At 33.0% G+C, this 12,271-nt stretch overlaps 2 protein-coding genes across 2 annotated transcripts in view; one reads left to right on the forward strand and one right to left on the reverse strand.

Annotated features, from left to right (window-relative positions):
- The window catches only part of LOC123221696 (2-alkenal reductase (NADP(+)-dependent)-like), a 79,607-nt gene that overhangs the window by 25,846 nt on the left and 41,490 nt on the right, over positions 1–12,271 (forward strand). The window lies entirely within an intron of this gene.
- Positions 671–3,554, reverse strand: LOC123221695 (2-alkenal reductase (NADP(+)-dependent)-like). Its single transcript, XM_044644591.1, has 5 exons — positions 3,045–3,554; positions 2,548–2,725; positions 2,073–2,239; positions 1,341–1,423; positions 671–1,078 (listed from the first exon to the last, which is right to left on the reverse strand). The coding sequence occupies exons 1-5, from the start codon at positions 3,276–3,278 to the stop codon at positions 709–711; spliced, it is 1,032 nt and encodes a 343-aa protein (XP_044500526.1). The 5' UTR covers positions 3,279–3,554; the 3' UTR covers positions 671–708.

Raw genomic sequence — 12,271 nt, forward strand, 5'->3', positions numbered from 1 at the left:
AAATTCGATTAAAAAATAATTTAACACTAAATTACCTTGAAGTCATATTATTCATATCAATCCAAATTGAGCTCCTTTTAAGAAAACAAACTCAATCCTTAGCATATGTTCAATTTGTTTAGTTTGAGTTTGAATTCATTTTCAAACAACTCAAATTAAATATAACCCTTAGCCAATTCCTTCTACTAGAGTTCAATTTCCCTATGGTGACCCAAAACTAAAACTTAAGAGGCCAAGATTGAATATAAAGAGATCAACGTAGAAATAATAAAATTTATGGAGGATTAATGTAAAATTTAGGGTGTTGTATTGATATTTTTTATATATACATGACTAAAGGAATTTTCAAAAGTTAATAGGGTCAACTGACCCTCTTAGTCTGCCACTAAAATTTCCCTCATTGGCCCATGACCAAAATGAACAATTAGAGTACTCTCAACAAATTATTGGTTTTATTATTACAACAAAACTAGCACCCAGTTTTGACTGTTACCCTTTCAAAATCTATCTTACTTAGATGATGTGCACTAGTTTTAATTTAAAATCATCAAATTATACAATAGAAATATTGAATATCTAATTAAACACTTAAAACTGGATAGAGATAACATTGTTTTTATTATTATTATTATTATTATTATTAGAAGTGGAATACAACACAAAGCTGGGAAACAAAAATGATACAATTTACAGAAGGCTTGAATAAGATTACTCCCTGGAAACTAAAACTATTTGTTTCCGAACATTTTCCAGGCCTGCAACAACAGCAGGAGCATTTTCAAGGCCTTCAGAAATGTCTTCATGATAAACAATCCTCCCTTCTCGGATCAGAGGCACCACATCATCCAAAAACTCTGAGTATTGAGGAAAATAATCAAAGACCACGAATCCTTGCATCAGAATCCGCTTATGAACGATTAATCTCAGATTCTGAACACCTTCAGGCTCTTTGAGATTGTGCTCTGCGCTCATTCCACATACCACAATTCGACTATTAAGTCTCATGTTTAGAAGCACTGCATCCAGCATTTTCCCCCCGACGTTTTCGAAGTAAATGTCAATGCCTCCAGGAAAGCACCTGGAAAAAATAATGGAAGTTTCTGATGAGTTTCCAGTTTGAGCGGCAATTAGGAGTGAATTTGAACCAAACCAAGTTCAATTTCAACTTCTTGTATTGTAGTTGAGTCTTCAAATGGACAAGCTCAAATTCAAACTTGTCAACGTGGAGGGAGCTTGAGCTTGCCTTTCTTGAACTCATTTTAAGTTCAAGCCAACTCGGCTTGAATCCACCACTAGGAGAAATGGCCCCTGCTTCCATTTCTTTTGTTAGTGAATTTTACCTTTTCAAAGCTGCATCCAAGTCTTTTTCCTCCTTATAGTTGAAAGCGTCATCAAATCCCAACTTATTCTTCAAATTTTCAACCTAAAGAATTTGTAAGTGAAAAGTAACTTTTAGGGACAAATCAGATGACAGGAATTGAAGCATTATAAACTGTGTCACAAAACCCAATGGAATACAAACAATAAAAATGCACAAATGTTAAACACAGGAATACAAATATTTACGTGGATAACCCAATATGGGAAAATCCATGGGTAGATAGTGAAGAAAAATTCTTATGGACGAAGAAATTTGTTCTCTCTATTTGAGCCCCTATCCTTGGCTTACTCTAATTTTTTTGCTGCGCATACTCTCCTTCTCTGTACATTCATGTTAACACAACTTTCATATACCAACTGTATACACTTGTACTTTTTGTCATATGTCCACACTGTACAACTGTAGGTCGCTCCAGTTCATAAGTTGTACCCGTTTTGTTCAATTAGACTAATCAGTGGACAGAGCTCTAACCGCTGCATTTTCTGAATGTGACCAGAAAGTTTCATACTGCAATGGCTTTTGGCCTAATCCCTCCATTACCATCATAGATCTCTTTGCAAATTTACCTTTCAAATATTCACTTTCTAATTTAAATTTAGATAATCTCCTACAAAATTCAGGTTACTACTATACAACAAACTGAATCTTAGGTTTATTCGCGAGTGAGAAATTCCCAGAGGAACAGGCTCACCTTTTCTTTACTTCCAGCACATCCAACAACATAGCAGCCCAGTAACTTAGCAAACTGCCCAACAAGCTGACCAACAGCACCTGATGCTCCTGAAATGTACACATATTCTCCTTTGTTAGGAGCGGCTATTTTATGGAGACCCGCCCAAGCCGTCATTCCAGGCATACCTATACACAAAAAAACAAAGAACAAATAATTCGTCATCAAATCCGTTAAGTATCCCATACTGGTTGGGAATTAAGTTGGGTGCTAATATATAGAAATGTGACCGAAAATCTCATCCTTTTGGCTAGCTTTTGGGGTGATGCCCAGTAACCAAAGGTATCAGTCACCTTTCAGCTAGCTTTTCGAGCCCTCTAACAAGGGCCATTAAGGGGACGATTATTAAGTATTCCACATTGACCTTGTAATTGTCGAGTTATTCCGAATAGAAGATCCCAAGATTATCAAGAGGAAAATGGAAGAAAAAACTCACCAAGAAGTCCAGTATAGTAGGACAAGGGAACATCAGTATGATGGATTTTGAAAAAGCTTTCAGGATTCTTAATCACACTGTATTCTTCCCATCCAACTATTCCCCAAACTAAGTCTCCTTTCTGAAATTTCGGATGCCCTGAATCCACAACTTTGGCCACTCCAAACCCATCCATTGCCTGCATTTTTACACCACCAACTTCAATTAGAAAGCTTCCACATAACCCAAAAAAAAAAAAAAAAGGAAATCCGATCCTATAATTACTTAACGTGATATCAGTAAATAAAATATCTTGATCTGAGCTAACATATAAAAGTGGGTAATTGATTGAATAGTTTAATAATAGTTTATGGATGCACTTAATAGATAGATAACACCATTATGAGTAATGAATTTAGGTTGAACTCGAGCTAATTCATGTTTAAGCTCAACTCAATATGAATTTAATCCTATTTAATAAAACCCAAAACAAGTATGCAATTCAAGATAATGCTTACGGATCCAGGAGTAAAAGAAGAGAAATCAGGATGCTCAAACTTCTTCATCCGGAGTTTCACATAAGGTTCAACAGACAAGTAAAGATTCTTCACAACAACAGCCTTCGATCCTTCTTCCACTTTCAAAGATATAGAGCTTGTCTTCACCTCCATGTCAGATTCTTTCGGAGCTCCATTTATAAGCTGCTTCAATATCACTTGCTTATTCTCAATCACTTCTGCACCGCCTGCCATTATCGCCCGTATTCCTTTACTCTTTTCCTTTTTTATCTCTGAGATGCTGAAACATGATGATCGTTTTTTCTATTTATAGTTGCAGGATATCGTTTTTTTATGTCGTTTTGGTTTCGTATTCTTGTTTGAATTAGCCTGATCTGAATCAGCAGTGACGAAAATTTGCAGTAACAGAAAAATTAAGGATAAAATTCTGGGTTTTTGTTTACTTTCTTATTTGGTGATGACCTTCTGTCTTCTGTATCGAATAGTACTGGACTGGATCGAAGCTGTTCAAATCTGATTTGGATTGAATAAATTAAGTTCGAATCAATACCAAAAGTAGTTTAATGAATAAACTGAATTTAAACCGATTCAAATATTTAAATTCGAACTAGATTACATCAAATCTGTTCGCTGTCAGGTTTTACGACGTCTCTAGGTCTCTTTCATCTTATTTTGTTTTATCTTTTAAGTTTTCTTATTCTCTTGATAGCGAGCTTGCCACGCATCCTTCTTGAGTTCACTGTCAAAGTAAACGCCCTTACAGGTACCATAAGGAACTCTAAAACTATTTATTTGTCTTTTCATGACACCTGTTTTTTTTTTTAATGTAATATTTAAATAATATTTTATGATATAATTATATATTTATATTATTAATTTAAAATTATTAAATTAAATAATAATATTTAAATAATAATAATAATAATAATAATAGATAAATAGTAATATATAATCCTTCAAGTTTCAATTTTCAATTATATAATGTAACATGTCTTCTTTCCATTTTGAAAAAAAAAATGTTCTACTCTCACTTCCTCTACTCAAAAAGAAAGTGTTAAAAATTTCAAAAAGAAATTTCAATAGAATAACTTTTACAATGCACCATAAAAATGAAATTACATTGAGGTTATTTGAAAGGCTGTGTCTGTGGTCGAGTTTGATAAAGTTTAAAAGCTTTTTCAAACCTAACTAAAAAACCGATTTCAAAAATTTTCAAACCAAATTTAAAAAATACATTTTAGTTTGGTTTGAATTAAGAATTGAATAAATTAAAATCATTACTTCTAAATGAATTTAAACTGAGTAAACTTTTGAGATCATATTAATTTGATTCGAGTTTCACTATAATTATTTATATAGAGAATGATGTACTAGATAGTATTGATAATGAAGTCATTTTACAATACCCAGTCATTGTCCGAAAGAAACCTTATCTTGTTGGCTTTCTAATTTTATTAATTTTTCAACCATAAGTTTGGCCACCTCATTCTTTTTTACTTTGAAAACGTTTATATGCATAACACGTGCAATGTCATGGTCCGCCTACAATTTATTGGCTGTAGCCTTAATTTTGAACCCTTTGATGAAGATCCAGAAGTTGATCGGATCATTATTCAATGGTAAAAGAGTAATTTAAACCTAATAATATGATAGAATTTTATTAAGTGATCATGTAATTACAAGTTAAGGTTAATGTTTTAACAATTGGATTGGGCCAAGGAATAAAGGCTTAACTGACTGTTGGATTGAATCCACAACTTGGCTTATATATATATCAATTTCAAACTCAACGCTAACTCTGACTTGTTTATCTAATTAATAATATTATTTATCTTATTGAAGACATTATTCATCTCTTCAATGATACTATTTATCTTGTTGACCATCAAATCTTGATCGAACCAATCAAATAAGTTGATTTAGTTTGGTTTTCAAAATATTGATAAGGTTAATATGATGACATTGAATAAAGAGTTAATTGATAGCTTGGTAACAATTTGTTACGTTGAACTCCTTAAGAACAAGTTTGGATTTGATGAAGCTTTCAATTACAAAGAGGAGCATGACTTGGATGCAGCTTTGAAAAGGTACCATTCCAATTCTAATCCAAGTTATCACTTTCTAAGTTTTTTAATGAATAGACTAAACTCTTAAATTTTTCTATTAAAGAAACCAAATTTTCAAGCTTTTCCATAGAATCAATCTGATTTTCAGTTTTCTTATTAAAGGTACCCAACAATCATATTTAAGGTTGTTTTGTTTTGTTTTAGAAATAATTTGATTAGTTTAGTACATTTGATAAGAAATAATGAAAGTTTAGTTCTTTCAACAAAAGAATTCAGAAGTTTGAAAGTTCAATTTCTTTTATAAAAGAAAGTGATAGTACAATGCCTCTGCTTAGGGGTAAATATGAATTGAACTGAGTTCAAACACCCTTTATTTTGAGTTTATTTTGGTTCTTAAGCTCAAAGTTTGAAACTGAGTTAAAGTTTTTTACTCAAATTCATAATTCGAATTCGTAACTCATTGGCAAAACAATGTTATTTTACCCAATAATGTTCAAAATGATATTATTTCGATAATTGTTTGACATAACTCAAATTGAGCTAAGAGTCAAACTTAAATAGAATTATGACATCCACCCGACTTGCAAGTTGCACACTATCAAGCTTGAGTTGTACTTGGTTTCATAAAACAAATCAACCTCTTTAGCTCAAGTTTGACTAAAATGAATTCGAATTAAACCAAACAAGTTGGTCGGTTTGGGTCCAGCCCTCCGAATCTAAAGACTATCATTCTTCTTGTGGATGCAGGTACTTCCCAGAAGGCATTGACATCTACTTTGAAAACGTGGGAGGCAAAATGCTGGATGCAGTTCTCATAAACATGACATGAGAGTCAATGGGCGCATTGCAGCGTGCGGCATGATTTCACAGTACAATCTTAACCAGCCCGAGGGCGTCCACAATCTGATGCACATTGTTTACAACCGGGTTCACATAAAAGGGTTCGTGGTTTTCGATTATTTTGACAAGTACTCGAAGTTTATCGACCAGGTGCTGCCCATGATCCGAGAAGGCAAGATTGTGAACGTTGAAGACATAGCTGAAGGCCTGGAAAATGTACCTCAAGCTCTGATAGGATTGTTCAGTGGCAAGAATGTGCGAAGCAAGTAGTACTGGTTGCCAAAGAGAAATTAATTAAAAATAATTCAATTTAAAAAATCAATATAAATTTTAAAGATTATATTGGTATTTTATATATATTTAAAAGGGAGAAAGACCATGTTCCACCCATTTTTTAGCCTTATCTCAAACATATACTTATATCTGATGAAAAATTCAAACGCCTACCCAAAATTTAATCTATTTAGACCCACCCACATATTTTTTGTCAGGGTTAAGGGGTAAATTCGTTATTTTATCAATAATATTAAATAATTGAAATTTTAGCTCATTTTCCCCCTTTTAATTTGAAAAACTAACATTTATCCCATGAATTAAGTTTTAAAAAATTCACTTTTTCTCTCTGAAATGCAACCACTTTTTCTGACGACAACGGAGAAGTTTTCCTCTAAAAGTTGACCACCTCTAGACAACGATCGTCGTCCAAGAGAATGGACAATAAGTGTCATCCAAAGAATGGACAACGTTCTGTGGTCTCTAGGTCTCTTCCATCTTATTTTATTTTGTCTTTTAAGTTTTCTTATTCTCTTGATAGCGGGCTTGTCACGTATCCTTCTTGAGTTCACTATCAAAGTAAACGCCCTTACAGGTAGCATAAGGAGCTCTAAAACTTTTTATTTGTCTTTTCATGACACCTGTTTTTTTTTAAATGTAATATTTAAATAATATATTATGATATAATTATATATTTATATTATTAATTTAAAATTATTAAATCAAATAATAATATAATAATATTTAAATAATAATAATAATATATATAAATAGTAATATATAATCCTTCAAGTTTTAATTTTTAATTATATAATAGGCCAAACGACTATTTCCCACCCAAGGTTTGATGTTTTTTCAAGTTTTTACCCTTTAACTATAAAAACACTAAACACCCACCCATGACCGGTTAAATTTAACAAAACTCTAACGATGGTAAATTTAATTTCATTTTCCCCCCTAAAAGTTTAAAAACTAACATTTTTTCCTTAAACTAAGTTTGAAAAGATCGCATTTCCCCCCTAGGGTTTATTTCCAAACCCTTTCACTTTCTCCGGCACCATCACCGGCCGTCTTCCCCTCCCGATGGTTTCTCTTCCACCTCTGACCCCCTCAACTCTTGCACTACGCATCTGACGCAGAGAGAAGTCGTCTGGGAAGACGATCGTCTTCCTAGATGAAGACGACTCATCTTCTCAGATGACGACGATTAGGAAGACGAAGAACTTCGTCTTCCCCGACGAAGTTCTTCGTCTTCCACGGCTTCTCCGACTCCAATCGGGAGTCCAAATGGGAGGAAAGAAATCACCGGAAGGAGAGGATGCTTCGAAAGGGAGAGGTCGTCGGCAATAGAGCCGGAAATGTCATCGGAGATTTCAAAACGAAACCCTAGGGTGAAACTACGATTTTTTAAAGCTTAGGCTAGGGGAAAATTTTAGTTTTTAAAGTTTAAAGGGGCAAAATAGATTCTATTTTAGTTTATTTTTAATATTATAGAGAAAATGATGATTTTACCCTTACCACCGTTAGGGTTTTGTTAAATCTAACAGGTTATGGGTGGGTGTTTAGTGTTTCCATAGTTAAAGGGTAAAAACTTGAGAAAACATCAAACCTTGGGTGGGAAATAGCCGTTTGGCCTATGTAATATAACATGTTCTCTTTTCATTTTGAAAAAAAGTGCTCTACTCCCACTTCCTCTGATCAAAAAGAAAATGTTAAAAATTTCAGTTTATAAGTTTTTTAATGAATAGACCAAACTCTTAAAATTTTCTATTAAAAAAAGTTCAATTTCTTTTATTAAAAAACGTTTGCTCATTTTAATGAAAAAAGTGATAATACAATGTCTTTGATTAGGGGTAAATATGAATTTATCTAAGTTTAAACACCCCCTATCTTGAGTTTTTTTCGGTTTTTAAGCTCAAAATTTGCAGCTAGGCTAAAGTTGTTGGCTCAAATTTGTAACTTAAATTCACAATTCGAGTTCATAGCTCATTAGCAAAACAATGTTGTTTTACTCAATAATGTGCAAAATGATATTATTTCAATAATTGTTTGATATAACTCAAATTGAGCTAAGAGTCCAGCTTAAACAGAATTATGACATCCACCCCACTTGCAAGCTGAACACTATCCAGCTTGAGTTCTACTTGGTTTTATAAAACAAATCAACCTTTTTAGCTCAAGTTTAAATAAAATAAATTCTGAGTCAAACCAAACAAATTGCTCCGTCTGTGTCCAGCCCTACCTCCAGGTGTTGTTAGCCGAATCTAAAAGTTATCATTCTTTGCGTGGATGTAGGTACTTCCAACAAGGCATTGGCATCTACTTCGAAAACTTGGGGGGCAAAATGCTGGATGCAGTTCTCATAAACATGAGAGTCAATGGACGCATTGCAGCGTGCGGCATGATCTCGCAGTACAATCTTAACCAGCTGGAGGTCGTCCACAATCTGATGCACACTGTTTATAACCGGGTTCACATAAAAGGGTTCGTGGTTTTCGATTATTTCGACCAGTACTCGAAGTATATCGACCAGGTGCTGCCCATGATCCGAGAAGGCAAGATTGTGTACGTTGAAGACATAGCTGAAGCCCTGGAAAATGCACCTCAAGCTCTGATAGGATTGTTCAGTGGCAAGAATGTTGCGAAGCAAGTAGTAATGGTTGCCAAAGAGAAATTAATTAAAAATAATTCAATTTAAAAAATCAATATAAATTTTAAAGATTATATTGGTATTTTATATATATTTAAAAGGGAGAATGACTATTTTCCACCCATTTTTTAGTCTTATCTCAAACATATATCCATGTCTGATAAAAAACTTAAATATTCATCCAAAGTTTAATCTGTTTGGACCCACCCACATATTTTCTGTCAGGGTTAAGATGCAAATTCGTTATTTTATCAATAATATTAAATAATTAAAATTTTATCTTATTTTCCCCCCTTTAATTTGAAAAACTAACATTTGTCCCCTGAATTAAGTTTTAAAAAATTCACTTTTTCCCTTGAAATGCAACCACTTTTTTCGACAACAGCGGAGAAGTTTTCCTCTAGAAGTCAACCACCTCTAGACGACGATCATCGTCCAAGAGAATGGACAACGCTTCGTCGTCTAGTAAAGCTCAACGAGCATCGTCCAGATCTAGATGACGCTCGTCACTCTCCCTTTAGTCACATCGTCACTAGTGGGCGGAGGGAAAGTGAAAAAAATTAAGGATTTGGGGGGCCGGGGGTGAAAGTCACTTTTCAAAGTTTAGGAATGCGGGTAAAAGTTAATTTTTAAAATCGAAGAGGGAAAATGCGATAAAATTATATAACTGAAATGTAAACAGTAAAATGACAATTTTACCCCTCTATTTAATAGAGAACTTAAAGATAGTTTAGAGATAGGTGGGTGTTTGCATTTTTCATCAGATGTAGATATACTTTTGAGATAAGAGTAAAAAATGGGAGGGAAATAACCCTTTTCCCTATTTAAAAAAGTTCAAAATAAAGGGGTCTACTGTTGGGTTTTAGGCTTAGGAATATGTTTTGATTGCCAAAAATGTGTTCATTTTCTATGTATTTGTACTTATATTGTGTAATTTAAGGCTATGGGACCCTTTTTCCCTATATAAGAGGTATTATTAGAGTAAATTATATTTTCCAACCCAAGGTTATATTTAGGTGACATAAATAACGTTTTTCACCTAAAATCAAATTAAATTTTAAAAAAACTAATAAATTTTGAAAAATTAATGCATTAAATAGGTGAAAGTTCGGTCCAAAGATCAATCCTATAATCAATATACCAAATAAATTAAGAGTTTAATTTTAAAATTTCAGTAGAAAGGATTAAATTTTTTACTCTCATGTTTGAAATCTTTTTCTCTTACCACTCAAGTTATCTCTTATTATATCATGTCCATGGCTTTTATATTAGCCTCTTGCCTTGTCTTTATTCATTACTCTTTATCGTCTATGCTTAAAACCCTTGAAACTCTTTTTTCACAAACTCTTTCAATGACTTTTCTCAATCAAACCCTCATCATCTTTGACTTCTCTCCGTGACATGGTTCAATCGGTAACAATGATAAGAAAATTAAAGTAACAACTTGGGTTTAAAATATTTAATTATAAATTTTTTAAACTAGTAAAAATGTTAAGCTATCATATTTAGTTACAGTGTTACTATTTTTATTTTCTTATTTTTAGGTGATGTAATTATTCATTACCTATAGAAAAACTGTATTTTGAATTTGATTTTAGATGAAAACGAGCAAGAAAGTACTGTCGGGCAAAGCTTGGGTGGGGAAAATGTAATTCATTGAAGGAAAAACAGTAAGAGTGTGGCAAGGCATGCCAACGTGGCACCCGACTCCCCCTTGTCCTTGGTTCTGGTGAAGCATTATTTCTGTACCCACCAGTAATTTAATTCTATTACGCCACTAGAAATAAATACATGGTTGTCGCTTCCAACACCAATTAATATGCAAATGCTGGTAGACTTAAAGATTCTTTCCTGGAATAAATGCTTTGACAGGTAAACGAGGAGACAAAGGAAGATGGTTTTAAAATTAGGGAAAACGTCTCACCCATTTTTAGCACATTCTCAAATCTATACCCATAGGAGATCAAAAACTCTTTTTTCCACCTATAACTAAATTGCAGTCTATTTTTTCAGTTAGAGACAGAGGGTAAAATCATCATTTTACTGTTTATATTAAAAAGTTATAAAATTTATTACTTTTCACCCTTTTTAGGTTTTAGAAACTAATATTTCACTTTTACCTAAAGTTTTTAAACTTTAAAAACTAACATTTTCACCCCCAAACCTAGGGTTTCCATATTTTTCAAAATGTAACTGCCCCCCATAACTTTCAAAACTAACAGTTTCACCCTCATTCTTCAACTTCATCTTCCAACGTGGTCTCCGACGTACTCACTGGTCTCCTCCTTCTCCTGGTGCAACGGCGGTGGTGCGATGAAGAGATCTTTATCTCCTCATCGCATAGTGCAACGAAGAGATGAAGATCTCTCTTCATCACTCCATCTAGAAGACGCATCGTCGTCCTTCGTAGCTCATCGTGTTGTCCAGACGCGACAACAAAGAACGATTAAGCATCGTCCTTTGTCCGTTCTTCCAAATCTGGATAATGCTTCGTCGTCTAGATCTAGGCGATGAAAGGTCGTCCTTCATTGTCCTTTGTAGTCAGAGATGAGAGAAAGGTCGAATGCATCGACCGTCGGTGGTGGCTGGAGAAGGAAGCAAACCCTAGGGGTGAAATCTAAACTTTTCAAACTTTGAGGATGGGTTAGTTGTTAGTTTTTAAAACCTGGAGGGGGAAAATGGTAAAATTTTAAAGTTTTAAACAGTAAAATGATGATTTTGCCCTTGTCCCTAACTAGAAAAATGGACGATAGTTTGGTCATGGGTGAGAAAAAGGATTTTTGATCTCCCGTAGGTATAAGTTTGAGAATGAGCTAAAAGATGGGTGGGAAATAGTCCTTTTCCCTTAAAGTTATTAAGTAACTATCTTTGTCAAACATATCACATGCATCAAGCTTGACACAAAGATCAGATTTTATCTCTGATGAAACTTGAATAAAATCTGGTTTAAGGTTATATTCTTGTATAGGTTATATTCTGATAAAACTTTAAAAACTTGAATAAAGAAAATTTAATCTGGTATAGGTTATATTCTTTTAAAAAAATTTCTTTATATATATATATATATATATATGTCCTTATTAAATTAATTTATTTTATAAAAATAACTGCATTCTTTTACAAAAGTTTTTTTTCAAATATATGTATGAATGCATTAAATCAATTTATAATTTTTTTTGGAAAAACATAATTATATTCTTTTACAACTTTTTCCCAAATATAAAAGTTTTCGTTAAATCAAATTATTTCTTGGAAAAAATATAATTACATTCTTTTTTTAGAAAAAGCCTTTTTTCCAAATATATTATATTATTTTACAAAAGTTTTATTTCCAAATATATGTATGTTTTCATTAAATTAATTTATATTTTTTGGAAAACAATAATTGTATTTTCTTT

Source organism: Mangifera indica, chromosome 7 (genome assembly GCF_011075055.1).
Source record: "Mangifera indica cultivar Alphonso chromosome 7, CATAS_Mindica_2.1, whole genome shotgun sequence".
NCBI lineage: Eukaryota > Viridiplantae > Streptophyta > Magnoliopsida > Sapindales > Anacardiaceae > Mangifera > Mangifera indica.